General features: G+C 40.9%; 1 protein-coding gene across 8 annotated transcripts in view; it reads left to right on the top strand.

Annotated features, from left to right (window-relative positions):
• The window catches only part of LOC137033848 (integrin alpha-M-like), a 311,934-nt gene extending 298,302 nt beyond the window's left edge, over window positions 1-13,632 (top strand). For 6 of the 8 annotated variants that reach the window (XM_067406239.1, XM_067406242.1, XM_067406241.1 and 3 more), the window contains 5 exons: window positions 99-167; window positions 292-399; window positions 11,542-11,640; window positions 11,729-11,839; window positions 13,007-13,632. In XM_067406239.1, coding sequence (XP_067262340.1) covers window positions 99-167; window positions 292-399; window positions 11,542-11,640; window positions 11,729-11,839; window positions 13,007-13,183 — 564 coding nt within the window. In that variant the 3' untranslated portion in view covers window positions 13,184-13,632. Of the gene's footprint in view, window positions 1-98; window positions 168-291; window positions 400-11,528; window positions 11,641-11,728; window positions 11,840-13,006 lie in introns of those variants that run through there. The other 2 variants (XM_067406240.1, XM_067406243.1) reach the window with 2 other exon arrangements.
• The last annotated feature ends 1,405 nt before the right edge of the window (window positions 13,633-15,037 follow it).

Raw genomic sequence — 15,037 nt, 5'->3', positions numbered from 1 at the left:
AAACATGAAGTAGTTTGTAAGTCTTTGTTTCTCACTGTACTTTTCTGTTTTTTTGTTTGTTTGTTTGTTTTTTCTTCTTCTTTCTGTGTGTGAGTCAGAATGAAATTGGTACAACATGTGAAAAACAAGTTTCCTTCAAAAATGACAAACGCTTCAGTCTGGCACAGGTATTTACTTACTTATTTTTGAGGCCTTAACTCTACTGTATTTTTTTTTTCTCATTATAGTCAGTAGTAAGAATTAGTTTCTTACTATGGGTTTTCTTACTATGGAATTTACCTTTCTCTCTAGCAGCACTGTGGTTCTTTTACGTGTCATCTCACTGATTGTTCCATCCAGCTGTTGACTGATCAACCAATCAGCTTTAGGTTTACTGCGAATATCACGTCAGGCAAGCAGGTAAAAAAAAAAATCTTATGATGTATCAAATGCATTAGTACTAACTAGGGATGTATCAAATGCATTAGTTCTAACTAGGGATGGACTGATACCAGTATCTGTATTGGGCCCGATACTGCTCTCATGTACACATACTCTGATACCAACAACTGATACCATGCATTTACAGCATTTACAGTACAGTGTGACAAAGAAACACAGACAATAGAGCAAACAGAGCAGAATGGATATATCAGAGAAGGCTGTCTATGAACTTGAACTGTTAAGTGTTTAACAAATGGCTCCCTACATTACTACATTATGTTTACAGGACAAGAAGTTCACTGTGCGCAAACATCACTGTGAGCATCCAGAAAACCACATCTCAGACAGCGCTTTAATACTGCATTGAATTCTCTTTCATGTCCTCTTGCACTTGAACTGATGAATTCGCACAAAATGATGTAAAAAAACACTCGTCTTTGAAAGTATCTTAGTAAACATAGTTGGTTATGTCTCAAGTGAGTGAAAACAGTTGAGAAATCCCTCTTGGTTGAAATCGCATTCCAGGGGTGGTGATTTGAGGCCCTCGGTTCAAATTGCACTCCGGGGGCCACTGCAATACGACCGGGCACTTTACTATGAGCAATTACTACTAACCCAGTAGTATTTAATGTAGTATCAAAATTATAATAGAGAATTGTGATATTTTAATGATATCTAAATATTTCAACCATTGACCCAACCAGGCCAGTAGAAAAAATCCTTAGCAGTGAGCCTTGTTGAAACAGCTCTATTAAAAGAAAGATAAAATATGATAGAGCTGTAAAATGAACAGTGAAAGTAACAGAGGCTTGTACATTTTAACAGGCACAATTAAGCATGAAAATAACTGAAGGAAATATATATTTACTAAAATTAAAACAACAAATATGATTCATATTCTTTTGGCTTCTCTAAATAATATTTTTAAAAATTACAAAAATGCAGTGAAAATACAGGTATCGGCAGTGGTGTAATGTAACAAAGTAATAATACTTCGTTACAGTACTTAAGTATTTTTTGGGAGAATCTGTACTTTAATTGAGTTTTTATATTTCTGTCAACTTTTACTTTTACTAAATAAAATGCATACTTTTACTCCGATACATTTTCCCAAAGCATTTTCATTACAAAATAAAATCGGAAGAACACAGCAAGCAAACATGCAACAACATATAGTTTGTTTTGACACGTGATGTGAGGCTGTGCACTGCACAGAGCGGGATACTTCAAAAACGGATTTAAAACAACAGTATGTTATACAGTGTACACTACAGTACATGTTCCCTTTCGATACTCTCACTCATACTGCGTATGGGGAAAAGCTCCTTTTTCCTCCTTGCTGAAGCCTTTTACAATAGTCTATTGGCTCAAAGGAATGAAACTCTTCGAGCCAATGACGGCGCGGCGTAGTCGTGCGAGCCAATGGCGAAATAGCGCACCAACAAGCCCGCCAAAACGGGCGTGGCTTATGGCTATATAAGCCGCCGTTTCGCCGTTGGATTTGGTTCTCTCTCCTTCAGCGACAATATACGCTTCGCTGGATCCTGCTGATCGCCTTCGCCGCTGGAACGAGCTCTCTATGCCGTGGAAGAGGCCCCGCAGAGGACAGCTGAATCCGCTGCCTGCTCCCGCCGGCGCCGCCAAAGACTGCCGCCCGCCGCGAGCTTCCGGTTTCGCTTTCAGCGAGTCTCCTGCTGCCATCCGGCGAGCGTTTTCCAACGCACCAACGCGGTTCCTGCCGTCACTATAGCCCATTGACTCCAGGCCTGGATCGGACGCCGAGCTCATCCGTATCCTTTCCAAGGCCGTCGAGGAGCTCGACTTGGAATGGGCCACACCTGAAGAGCCGACTCGCAGCAGGCTGGACGAGTGGTTTCTGCCGAGGGCTCCACCAGACCCCTCACCAGCGATCTGCGCCCTTCTTCCCCGAGGTCCACTCAGAGCTCACGAAGTCCTGGCGCGCCCGTACTGGCCCATTCTCGTACCTAGCTAGAATACCACAGATCCGTGCTCCTCAGCCACCTTCAGTGCCTGGGACTCAGGGTCAATTTTGCCAAGAGCTCACTGCTCCCCAGTCAGCGTATCACGTTCCTGGGCGCAGTCTTCGACTCAGTCCGCATGAGGGCTGTAGTCTCTCCAGAGCGCGTTCTGACAATTCAGAAGCTCTCGACATCAGTCAGGAACAATGCCCGTTACCCTCTGAAGACTTTCCAGAGGATGTTAGGGCTGATGGCTTCCGCCTCACCAGTACTGCAGCTCGACCTCCTACGAATGCGTATACGAATATAAACCACCAAGGAGGCCTTTCGTCCAGCCGCCTTTGCGCCCTGACAAAGCGCCTCCTCAAATGGGCAACGCCCAGGTTGCAGTCGCTCAAAGCGAAACACATTCCTGGCAAGTTGAACCTTGGGGCAGACATGTTATCGTGGAGCAACGTCCCCTCAGACGAGTGGATGCTCCACCCTCAAACGTTACGAAAGATTTGGGAGATCTTCGGGTAGGCAGAGGTCGACCTCTTTGCCTCAGAAGACAACTCTCACTGCCCAACCTTCTTTTGAAAACAGATGGATGCCCTGGCCCAGACCTGGCCCAGGCTCCTCCTTTATGCTTTTCCCCCGATCGCAATGATCCCTTGCGTGATCAGACGAATCAGGGAGGACAAACACAGAGTCCTGCTGGTGGCCCCACTCTGGAGGACCCGAACCTGGTCCAAGAGACCCATGGCCTATCCCCCTGAGAAGAGACCTCCTCTCTCAGGTGAACGGGACAATCCCAGCTGTGGGCTCTGCACCTATGGTCCCTCGATGGGAGCCGCTAAGCTCCCCGGGAACATTTTACATACCATTTCTCAGGCTAGAGCTCCGTCTACCAGGCGTCTCTACACCCAGAAATGGTCTGTCTTTGTTGATTGGTGCTCAACGCGCAGCGTCGACCCTGTGGAGAGTGACGTATCCCAGATACTGTCTTTCTTCCAAGAGCGGCTGGATAGCGGTCTTACCCCTTCCACGCTCAAAGTCTACGTTGCAGCCATTGGAGCGTTTCACGCACCTATCGCTGGCCAGAGGTGGGCAGAAACGGCCTCGTTGTCCGTTTCCTAAGAGGCGCTAGGCGGCTTAATCCCCCTAGACCACTTACCGTTCCCTCTTGGGATCTTTCCACTGTCCTTGCAGCCCTCAAGGGTCCGCCCTTCGAGCCACTGCAGTCAGCTGACCTTCGGCCCTTAGCGCTTAAAACCGTTCTGCTACTTTCGCTAGCACCGGTTAAGCGCATCGGCGACCTGCAGGCCCTCTCTGTGAGCCCTGCATGCCTTGAGTTCGGGCCCAATGACTCCAAAGTCGTTCTAAAACCCAGACATGGTTATGTCCCCAAGGTGCTCTCAACCCCATTCAGAGCCCAGGTTATTTCCCTCTCAGCGCTACCTCCTTCCACGGACGAGCGAGAGGTACATTTACTCTGCCCCGTCAGGGCATTGAGAATCTATACTGAACGGTCTCAGCCATTCAGGCAGTCAGACCAGCTCTTCATCTGCTTTGGCGGCCGCACCAAAGTGTCTCCGGTCTCAAAGCAACGCCTCTCGCGTTGGATAGTCGACGCAATTGCTCTATGCTACTCCTCTATGGGCCTGGACTGCCCCATAAGAGTAAAAGTGCCACATTTTTTCGTATTCGTAATCCTAAAAAATCGTCACGCACGGAGACCTTGCACACTGAGTCCGATGCATAAAAATAAATGCGTTGCGAAAAAATCGCAAAACAATACAAAATGAAGTCTTAAAGCAATGAAAACGATTTAGTTGTCTCCTCTCTTCTTAAAAAGAGAAAAAGAAAGAGGAAATATTGGGTCCATTCAATTACGAGATTGCATAGAGAGAAAGAATGTTCACCTCATTCAAGGAGCTGCAGGGTCCGTGTATCTTTTGGTCATTCGTTTTTTGATTCAATAATGAATTCAGAAAATGAAAAACAGCACCTTTTTGTTTTTTCATTTTTTTCAAACAAAAAGAAAAACAAGAATTCGGCTTGATTTTTCGTTCAGGGGTAGAAAATGAATAATCAACTTGAATATTTGATCTCAACATGTGGGCGGGAATGAAGCGCCCCTTTCCGCTGATTGGTCAACCAAACATTAAACTGTGCTGTCATCAGTTCTTCCGCTGTTCAGCTCAGCAGAATAATAGTCCTTCGCTGCGATGGATTTAACGCGTTTATTGCAACTATATAATCACTTTTCAATTTACATTTATCTCTATCTCTTGATCTCTATCTCTCAAACAGCCAGACTAACGAATGACTTGAGACACAAATCGAGGCAGATCCTGAGAGGCTTTCTTCTGTGTCCATAAAAACGCGTGTTTATCTCAGAAATAACAATTTACTTCGCACCTGCACTCACAACTACCTAATAGCAAATACCTTTGACACTGTAAGGAGTTTGGTTTGATTCCTCTTTTCCTTTCTCTCCTAACTGCATTTACTCTTTCTCACAGCTGTTCGCTATCTTAATCAGCGGTTGCACTCTGCACAGTCTCTCACCTGTTCCTCCTTTGCCCTGATTACCTTGCTATTTAGTTCTCATGCTCTTCTCTCCTCTTTGTCGGGTTATTGTTTGTTCATTCATGTCAGCAACTTACGCCTTGTCATTGTTTGCTCATCTAGTCCTGTATCGCCGTGTGTGTGTGGCGGACGAGGATTTCACCCTGTTAGCTTCTGCCTTCAAGTCTGCTCTCCAGCACCGCCGTGTCTGCCAAGTGGACTGTGTGTTTGGCTTTTCCAGTGTGCACCCTCTGACAGCAGCTTCCTGTACCAGGCATCCCGCCTGTTTGATGTCTGGTTCCTTTAAGTTTCCTTCTCCTGATCTGCGTCCGCCTAGACGGCCGGTGACCGGCAGACAGCCTATTTTGTCCTTTTACTGCTGTTTAATAAATAACAAGAACCAGCTTTTGCTTCTGGGTCCTTTCTTCTTTGTGACAGAATAACCCAACTATTATGGACCCAGCGAATGAGACGGCCGTCCGCTCAGCGGTCGAGCTCCAGGGAGCTATGCTGGGAAGACATGCCGAGGAGTTGTCAGCCGCCTCTGTTTCCCTCTCAGGAGACCGAGGCCGCTGTTCCCTCGGTCCAGGCTTTCATACAGCGCTGTCGTCGCACTTGGAGAAGAGTGAGATCGGTTCTTTGCCGGACAGGGGAACGCACCCGTCGTGCCGCTAACCGTCGTCGGTCTACAGCACCTAGGTATGTGTGTGGTCAGAGGGTTTGGCTCTCCACACGTAACTTACCCCTTCAAACGCCCGCTCGGAAATTGGCTCCCCGTTTCATTGGTCCCTATGCCGTCACTAAAGTTATCAGTCCTGTGGCAGTACGGCTCAGGTTGCCCCATTCCCTTAAGCGCGTCCGCCCCATTTTCCATGTCTCATGCATTAAGCCTGCGGTTCGCTCTCGTTCTACTCCTTCTCCTCCCCCTGCTGTTCTCGCTAACTCCCCCGTCTTTAGGGTTAAGAGGCTGCTTGATGTCCGACCCCGGGGTCGGGGCCATCAGTACCTTGTCGATTGGGAGGGATACGGTCCGGAGGAGAGAAGCTGGGTACCAGGAAGGGATGTGCTGGACCGCTCGCTTATCGAGGACTTCCTCCGCTCCCGTCAGTCTTCCTCGGGGGCGCCAGGGGGTGCCCATCAGGGAGGGGTACTGTCAGGAGTTTGGTTTGATTCCTCTTTTCCTTTCTCTCCTAACTGCATTTACTCTTTCTCACAGCTGTTCGCTATCTTAATCAGCAGTTGCACTCTGCACAGTCTCTCACCTGTTCCTCCTTTGCCCTGATTACCTTGCTATTTAGTTCTCATGCTCTTCTCTCCTCTTTGTCGGGTTATTGTTTGTTCATTCATGTCAGCAACTTACGCCTTGTCATTCTTTGCTCATCTAGTCCTGTATCGCCGTGTGTGTGTGGCGGACGAGGATTTCACCCTGTTAGCTTCTGCCTTCAAGTCTGCTCTCCAGCACCGCTGTGTCTGCCAAGTGGACTGTGTGTTCGGCGTTTCCAGTGTGCACCCTCTGACAGCAGCTTCCTGTACCAGGCATCCCGCCTGTTTGATGTCTGGTTCCTTTAAGTTTCCTTCTCCTGATCTGCGTCCGCCTAGACGGCCGGTGACCGGCAGACAGCCTATTTTGTCCTTTTACTGCTGTTTAATAAATAACAAGAACCAGCTTTCGCTTCTGGGTCCTTTCTTCATTGTGACAGACACACTGTCTGTTTTATTATTGCTGACCACCTATCAAAATCTGTGTGGCAACGCTGCCTGACTCACGCGACAGCACAGAGATAGCGGCGCGCACTCAAGAATTGCATGAGCAAATGCGCCGGCGCGCGCTGCATTTAATTACTTTATTATAGCTTAAATAAAGCGCAAAAGAAACTACGAGCAATGACCGTCGTTGTTCTGTTGTAAGTTAAGTCATGAAATTACCAAACATGTGATTAAAGCTGCCTCAAAACTGTGCATGCATTTATTTGTTGACATGGTTTTAAATTGTTATCCAATTTGTTGGCCTTAAAATGCACATATGTACACCAGGGAAATCTAAATTTTACCCCCCTAGGAAACTACATTTTCTGACCTCGGCAAATATGAAACCCTCTGCGTACAGCCCGGCTTATTCTATCTAATGAAATCTGAGGTAAATGTTCGTTTCTACAAATGTGCGCACTTTTTGGACTTAAAGTTTGTATGTGTATGCAGTATGCACTGTGATCAAAAATAAATGGGACCAAACGCGATTGAATATAAAGGTTTGTGTCTCGTTATTCTATTAATAACTACCGATTGATTTTGCATTTCTATCAAAAATTAAGAATTATTGTCATTGTAGTGGTGCAAATATCTAAGCTATTTAATACTTCAAATCTCAAGGTTTAATCAGAATTTTTTTTGTAAAAATGTTTCTGTAACAGCTGCCAAAAATAGTATATAGCTTTACTGTGGTTTTTAACAAATTTTCGAAAAAAAAAAAAAAAAAACTTTTGTTTTAGGCAATACTGAGATTACTTATTTAATATTAAGTATTGGCCGGCTAACGGATGGCAGACATAACGGTTATTTCCAAAGCAGATAAAGTCAAAGAACAGTTGTGCGACTGACTCGCAGTATGCACACAGATTGTTTCATTCCTGAATGAGAGTCTTTGAACAACCCATTAATATAGACGATGATTCAGTGAGCAATTAATATAGACAGCCACTTGATTTTATTCATGAATCAGCGCTTTGAACGAATCGACAAATGAATAAATGACTCCTTCTTTAACGCAATGACTTACCGCCACCTAGTGGCGATATTACTTTCATAATCCAAGTATTATTCCATCTTGTTATTTCATATTTCTGAATAAAAATGTTGTTTAAAATATTAATCTCATTATATTATACTGTTGTAATTAATGTGTAAATGTATTTACTGTAAGTAGCTACATCTGAAAGCATCATGCAGTTGACTGATAATTGGTAACAGCCTAGTGTCATATTATTCTAATTTATTTGACTACATTTAAGAATTTAACATTATAGATAGCATAAATATTTAATAAGATTAGGAAATAAATTATATATAAAGGTAAAAAAAAAATTAAAAAAAAAATGAAAATCATTTGTCCCATTTAAGTTAATTTCTGACACTGGTATGGCATTAAATATAAATACCTTCCATCTCTGGTTTATTGTACAAAGTCTTATTTCAGGGTTTTATTCATATAACTCAAACAAGTTCACCGTAAAATCGTTATGTCAAATTCACATTTCACTCAGTCAATCACTGAAACATTAGATAATGACATTATGATATCCATCTGTTGACTGAATAAAAATCATAATCGAACTATAATAGATTTGCTGTGAACATTAACTACGATGTTGGTCAGCAATAATAAAACAGGCAGTGTGTCAAAGGTGTTGGCTGTTAGGTAGTTGTTAGTGCAGGTGCGAAGTAAATTATTATCTGAGATAACATTTCTGAGCTAAACGCGCGTTTTTATGGACACACAGAACACACAGGGCCGCGTTATCCTAATGGGCAACATGGGCTGCAGCCCAGGGCCCCGAACACTTGGGGGCCCGCGAGACAATCCTCTTTTGCGTTTTAAAACGCATCGTTGTCACACCCGAATCAAGAGTCACAGGCGCGCAGCGGACACGCACTCAGGAATACAACCAGGACAGTGTGCAGATAAAGCACGTGCATATGGGTGGATTGGTGGCCCGCTATTACATGCTTAACACCAAGGTATACTTCGGGCGTTTGCATCGCGTAATTTTCGTCATCAGGAGGGTTCGCAGACGTCCGCGCTCCCCGTCCGCATGCAGCCCAATTTTTGTGATGGCACGGACCGTGTGTGTACTGTACAACAGCCCATGCGAAAGTGAATTGAGTGCTTGAAAACAAAAGTCCACTAGATAGTGCGCAGTGCACACGCCGAACGCATCTTTCCGCAGCCAAATACTTTTAGCACGCGCGTCTGTGGGCGAGACAGAAGCCGTGTGCATGTTCATAAAAATGAAGCATAATAGAAATAATGTTGTCAATAACTTGCTAAAGCTTATCTATGTTGTTACTACTAAAATCATTAGTAAATGGACAAAGAAAGGGTCCATACAATGTCTTAACGATGATCTATTGCATTTGACCGTCATTTTTAAGGTGGGTTTCTGAAACTTATGCATGCAGTAATGTTGGTACAGAATTTTAAACGAGTCGTATTGGTTTTCTGAAAAAAAAAAAAACGGCCACATCTGCACATTTTAAGATATTGCACAAGTGAATAAATGTAACTCGTACACTCGTTGGGGTGGATACTTTTTATTCAACGAAATAAAATGCACATAAAACGTGATGAAAACATATTTAGAGAAGAAACTAATAGTACATTTATTAGGTATAAAACGTGCATTAAAAAAGTCTGTGACAGAATAATTAACTAGAATAATCTTCGGACACATCGCATCTGAAATGATGCTATGACCATTCTGAAATTCCAAAGCCAGAGTCGAATCGGTCGAATTTAAACTTGGACTTGGTAAAAAGCCGTTTTTAAATTTAAATTTTATTTTTTACATTTTTAGATCAGCAATGCAAAGTCATAATGATGGAGGAGCGCATATGAGCCTGTTGTTTTTGTCAATCCATCCTAGAAATGTTTTTACCATTTTTGTCCGCATGTTTTAAATTGATATCTTATTCATATTAAAATCTTCATTCGCATAAGACGTGCGATTATGGATGTCGAGGGGGAGGGGGGACCCCTTTGCGTTCGTTAGCCCAGGGCCCCGCGAAGGCTTAACGCGGCACTGCACAGAAGAAAGCCTCTCAGGATCTGCCTCGATTTGTGTCTCAAGTCATTCGTTAGTCTGGCTGTTTGAAAGATAGAGATCAAGTGATAGAGATAAATGTAAATTTAAAAGTGATTATATAGTTGCAATAAACGCGTTAAATCCATCGCAGCAAAGGACTATTATTCTGCTGAGCTGAACAGCGGAAGAACTGATGACGGCACAGTTTAATGTTTGGTTGACCAATCGGCGGAAAGGGGCGTTTCAATATAATAAAATAGAACCTGATCCGAATATTTTTTTGACGGACGAAAGTTTTGGAGGCAGTGTGCAAAGGTGCAAACGCGATTGACATAACGTGAGGTCGAATTTATTTTTTAACGTGCGAAAGTTTCGCATGCAGTGTGCAAATGCCTTAACATTAGTACCTCAAACGGTTAAAACAATGTGATAATAACACCAACTGTTTAATGTCACAATTGTTACCATTCATTTGTATTAGTATATATCCATTTGTTCTCTGTTATGCATTCATTATTCAGTGAAGTTGCATATTTAAACTGTATCATCAACATGCAGTGACAGAAACATAAATCAGAAATGTATTCGATTCCAGTTCTTTTTTTTTTATCAGCACTGTAACACATATTTTGATTAGATAATCATCAAGTTTTCTAAAATAGAGGCAAATAATGTGTGAAAGTATACATATAATAGACCCATGCTATGTCTGTGTAAAGATGGTAATTTTTAAGCATGATGGTAATTTTTAAGCATGAATGTTTGGATTTATATGAAATGGTAAGACTTTACAATAAGAGTCCATTTGTAACATTAAATAAGGTTAATAAAAGTATTGTTCATTTTTAATTTCATCATTTACATTTTAACATTTTAAAGTCGTCTCTTACATTAGTTATAATGCACTGTGAATTAACCTGAACGATCAATGTATAATTAATATATTAGTATTTTTTTTATGTTTAAAAATGACAATAAACATTTAGCCATTTTTTTAATTCAAAGAAACAAAATGTAAGAGAGAGAGATAAAACTGTACACAATCTTGCTGCTCAATCTGTGTAGAAATTTTTTTTGCTACTTTTATATTTTACATTTACTTGTACTTTTACTTTCAATACTTAAGTACGTTTAATATTTAAAAAATACTTTTCATACTTAAGTACAAAAAATATCACTTACTTTAAAAATTTTACTCAAGTAACATTCTAAACAGTGACTTTAACTTCTACCAAAGTCATTTTCTGGTAAGATATCTATACGTTTACTCAAGTATGGTTTTCGAGTACTTTATACACCACTGGGTATCGGTATCGGCGAGTTCCAAAAATTAAAGTATCGGTATCGGCCTCTCTCTGGAAAAAGTGGTATCGGTGCATCCCTAATATAAACCTATTTTTCCTATAGCTTCTTTTTACATTTCAATGCAGGGTCAAGTCAAGTCAAGTCACCTTTATTTATATAGCGCTTTATACAATACAGATTGTTTCAAAGCATCTGTACAATGATAATAATTATTCACTGATGCAAACATTTCATTGCTGTACAGCATCTCTAAAATAAAATTATGTCATTGATCAGCTGAAGTTAGTTTCAGTGTTGATTCAGTTACACAGTAAAGATAATCGATTATCAAATTAGTTCATTTCATCTATAAAGTTCTGCAGAAAAACAGCGATGTTGTCATCCAGCTCAGTTCAGTTCTCATCCAATAGTATAAGTGAAGTCAAATCAATAATGTCAGTGTCAATGGGTGAGTGTCATTGACTTCTAGTCTTGTTTTTCAGGTGTCTGGTTTGCAAGTTACGATCATGAGCTGGGGGATTCTCTCATTTGACACTGAGAGGTACATCCAGTACCCCCCTGATGACTCTCATCTGCTCTCTGTAAGAAAAATAAAACATCTTCTGGATGGCATGTTTGGAGTCATTTTGTTGGAGTCATTTTTCTTCTCCATTTCTCTGTGTTCTACAGATTGAGACAGAGCTGGAAGTCCCATCTCAGGCTCTCACAGTGCTTATTGCCTCGCTGTCTGTCATTTTTGGACTCATTGCTATGGCGATCATCTTTGTGCTGCTGTATAAAGTCAGTGTTTATAACACATAATATGACTGTTAAAGCTGAAGTGTGATTTTTTTTTTAATCCTATAATTTTTTTTTTCTAATACTGAATATTAATTTTCAAAACCAAAGACAGGTAATTACAAATATAAAACATATTTTGCAAATGCCCCTTCCAAGCATTTTGCCTTTCCAGCGGAATTGGGCTACTTTTAAGTTGTTGCTGTGGGTGAACGTTTTTTTCCTCTGGTTGAATTCCACCTCTGTACGTACGATTTCTGTGCTCAAACACAACACCCAACCCCTGCCTCCACCTAAGCTCCGCCCACAAAAAAAGTTGACTAACTGAAAAGTCTGTTGGTACTTGTGAAGGCATGTCTCAACAGGTAAAAGTAGGATACTTTCAATAAAAGGTCTAACTTTTTTTTTTTTTTTTGTATGTGTCATGCATTAGCAAATGAGTAGGCTCTGTCTAGATACTGACTAGTAATACTCTGTCTAGAGCACACTTGAGCTTATAATAAACCCAGCTAATGTATCTGCACCGGCCAATTTTTTTACATGATGTGCCAAAATTTTTTGAGGCTGTCTACACTGGACACGTCAAAGTACAAATTATAAACTGTTACATCTGAAAAGGTGCATGATGATGCTGTATGGTATTGCATCCACTGTAGCACATTGCACTGCAAACCAATGTTTTAAAAATACAGTTAAATGATTTATTAAACATATTCATGACCTGTTTAATCTTATCTGAGCAGACCTCTCTCAATGTTTTGATGGTGCCTGAAAACATTGATTTGCTGGTTCAGGAGTGTGTGATTAGGGGTGGAGCTAAACTCTGCAGGATGGTAGCCTTCCAGGTGGAGGGTTTGGCTACCCCTGTGTCTCTATGGCACTACAAACATTATTTAGCATTCCAACCAGCTCAACACAGCAACATTGTCTCAACCAGTGGTTTGAGGTTTGTCATCTAGGAAATCTGTTTACATTTTTTTTTCTAATCGCTTTTACAATTCTATTTTGCATTGCTTATGACACAGAAATTACACACTTCCCCTTTAACTGTTAGTAGTTGTGTCCTGTGGACATTATTTGTTATTTGTTATTTTTTTGACATTTTGTTTGTTTGTTTGTTTGTTTGTTTGTTTGTTTGTTTGTTTGTTTTTGTACTGCTGAATTTTCCAGAGGGGCTTTTTCAAAACATTTTCAACTGATGACCAAGACAACCCAGTGCCACCATCTGCTGGTGAAGATAGTTTTACTACAGCCAACATTGACCAAACTACTGCAGATGCCCTTGTTGAAAGTGATGCATCTAATGGACAGCCTGTACATATGAATGAGGAGATGTCAACCCTGTAGTTTACTTTCACCTCACTGCTCGATACAGCAATGAATATTGGTGATCATTATACTGAAAATAACCATCATTGCCAATTCTCTCTGTATTTCTCTGACCTTACAAAAATTGCCAAGATTCTGATATTTGACTATTTTTCACTTCCTTGTTGGTTTTGACCAAAGTAGTCCATCCATTCTTGGATGTCGATGTAATTTTTTTTTTTTTTTTTTTTTAGATTCATTTATAGCTCAAGCAGTGCCATTTTCTAATATGAACCAAATGTTCTTAGAGAATATTGTGGAGATGAATGAATGAATTAAACATTTAAATTTTTACTGTACTACTGTGCTACTGTACATTCAAAGCACTTTAAATTGATGCAAAAAATGTGTAATGAATGTTACAATTCTAAAATAACTGTGAAAAAGATTTTTATTTTCTTTAGCTTTTTATCAATTAAAGGGTTAGTTCACCCAAAAATGAAAATAATGTCATTTGTTACTCACCCTCATGTTGTTCCACACCCGTAAGGCCTTCATTCATTTTCGGAACACAAATTAAGATATTTTTTATTAAATCTGATGGCTCAGTGAGGCCTGCATTCAAAACGACATTTCCTCAAGATCCATAAAGGTACTAAAAACATATTTAAAACAGTTCATGCGAGTTCAGTAGTTCTACCTTAATATTATAAAGCGACAAGAATATTTTTGTGCGCCAAAAAAAACAAAATAACGACTTTTCAATCATATAGTGATGGGCTGATTTCAAAACACAGCTTCGGAGCTTTGCGAATCAAATCGGTAGAATAAAGGTAGAACTACTGGGGTGTATTCCAGAAAGCTGGGTTAACTTACCATCAGATTAACCCTGAACTTTGGGTTGATTAACCCAAAACCTGCTTACTCGGGGTATGTCGGTTCCAAAACACCTGTGTCGAGTTAGTTTAATCAACGTACTGCTAATAACCTCGAGTTAATGCGCACGCATGGTGAACATATAAAGGCATTTTCAATGGAACGCCGAATTCAGGAGTCACCATTGAAACTAAGGGTGAAAAGTTACGTGCCGCGTACTTCTCCGAAGTGGAGTTAGAAGTTTTAATGTTGGCTTATGAGGAGTTCAAACCCATTATAATGAAAAAAAGCAATACAACTGCATATTGAGGGAAAGACAATTGGCTTGGCAAAAAATAACTGACAGAGTAAATGCGTAAGTTTTTTTTAATTTTTTTTTTTTATTACATTTTAAATATGCTTGCCTTTCTTTTGTTAATTTGCAAAGTTGAACAATTGTCTTTTTGAGCATGTGGCATGACTTGACAAGCATTTACTTTTCTCTACATCAGTTTCTTAAGAATACAGTGCAATGTATATTGACAAGAAATATTTAGGCCTCTTGTTTTATAAGGTGTAATCCTTCTGGAGCCAAAAGAACTCTTTCCCAAGTCAAAATGAAACAAAAACATTCTCCAAAAAGGTAATATTTTATTTTAACTGTTGTAAGATCAATGTCTTAAGTTACTTTTACAGTATTCTTCCTATATAGCTAATAGAAAGAAGGCTGCGGCCCATCTAACTGGCGGGGGTCCACCTCCACTTCCTCTCACCCCATCTGAGGAGTTGGCTCTTTCACTTAATAAAGGTTGCCCTGTGGTCGATGGTATTCCAGAGGGCACTTAGTCAGACTTTGCTACCTCCCACAACATCCCTAGTGACTTGGTACAATGTAGGTATACCATATTAGTACTTACGATTATTTAGTCATACAGTGGGTACGGAAAGTATTCAGACCCCCTTAAATTTTTTGGGAAAGATGCAACAAGTTTTTCACACCTGGATTTGGGGATCCTCTGCCATTCCTCCTTACAGATT

Source organism: Chanodichthys erythropterus, chromosome 13 (assembly GCF_024489055.1).
Source record: "Chanodichthys erythropterus isolate Z2021 chromosome 13, ASM2448905v1, whole genome shotgun sequence".
Classification (NCBI taxonomy): Eukaryota; Metazoa; Chordata; class Actinopteri; order Cypriniformes; family Xenocyprididae; genus Chanodichthys; species Chanodichthys erythropterus.
This window is presented reverse-complemented; position numbering and strand designations above follow the sequence as displayed.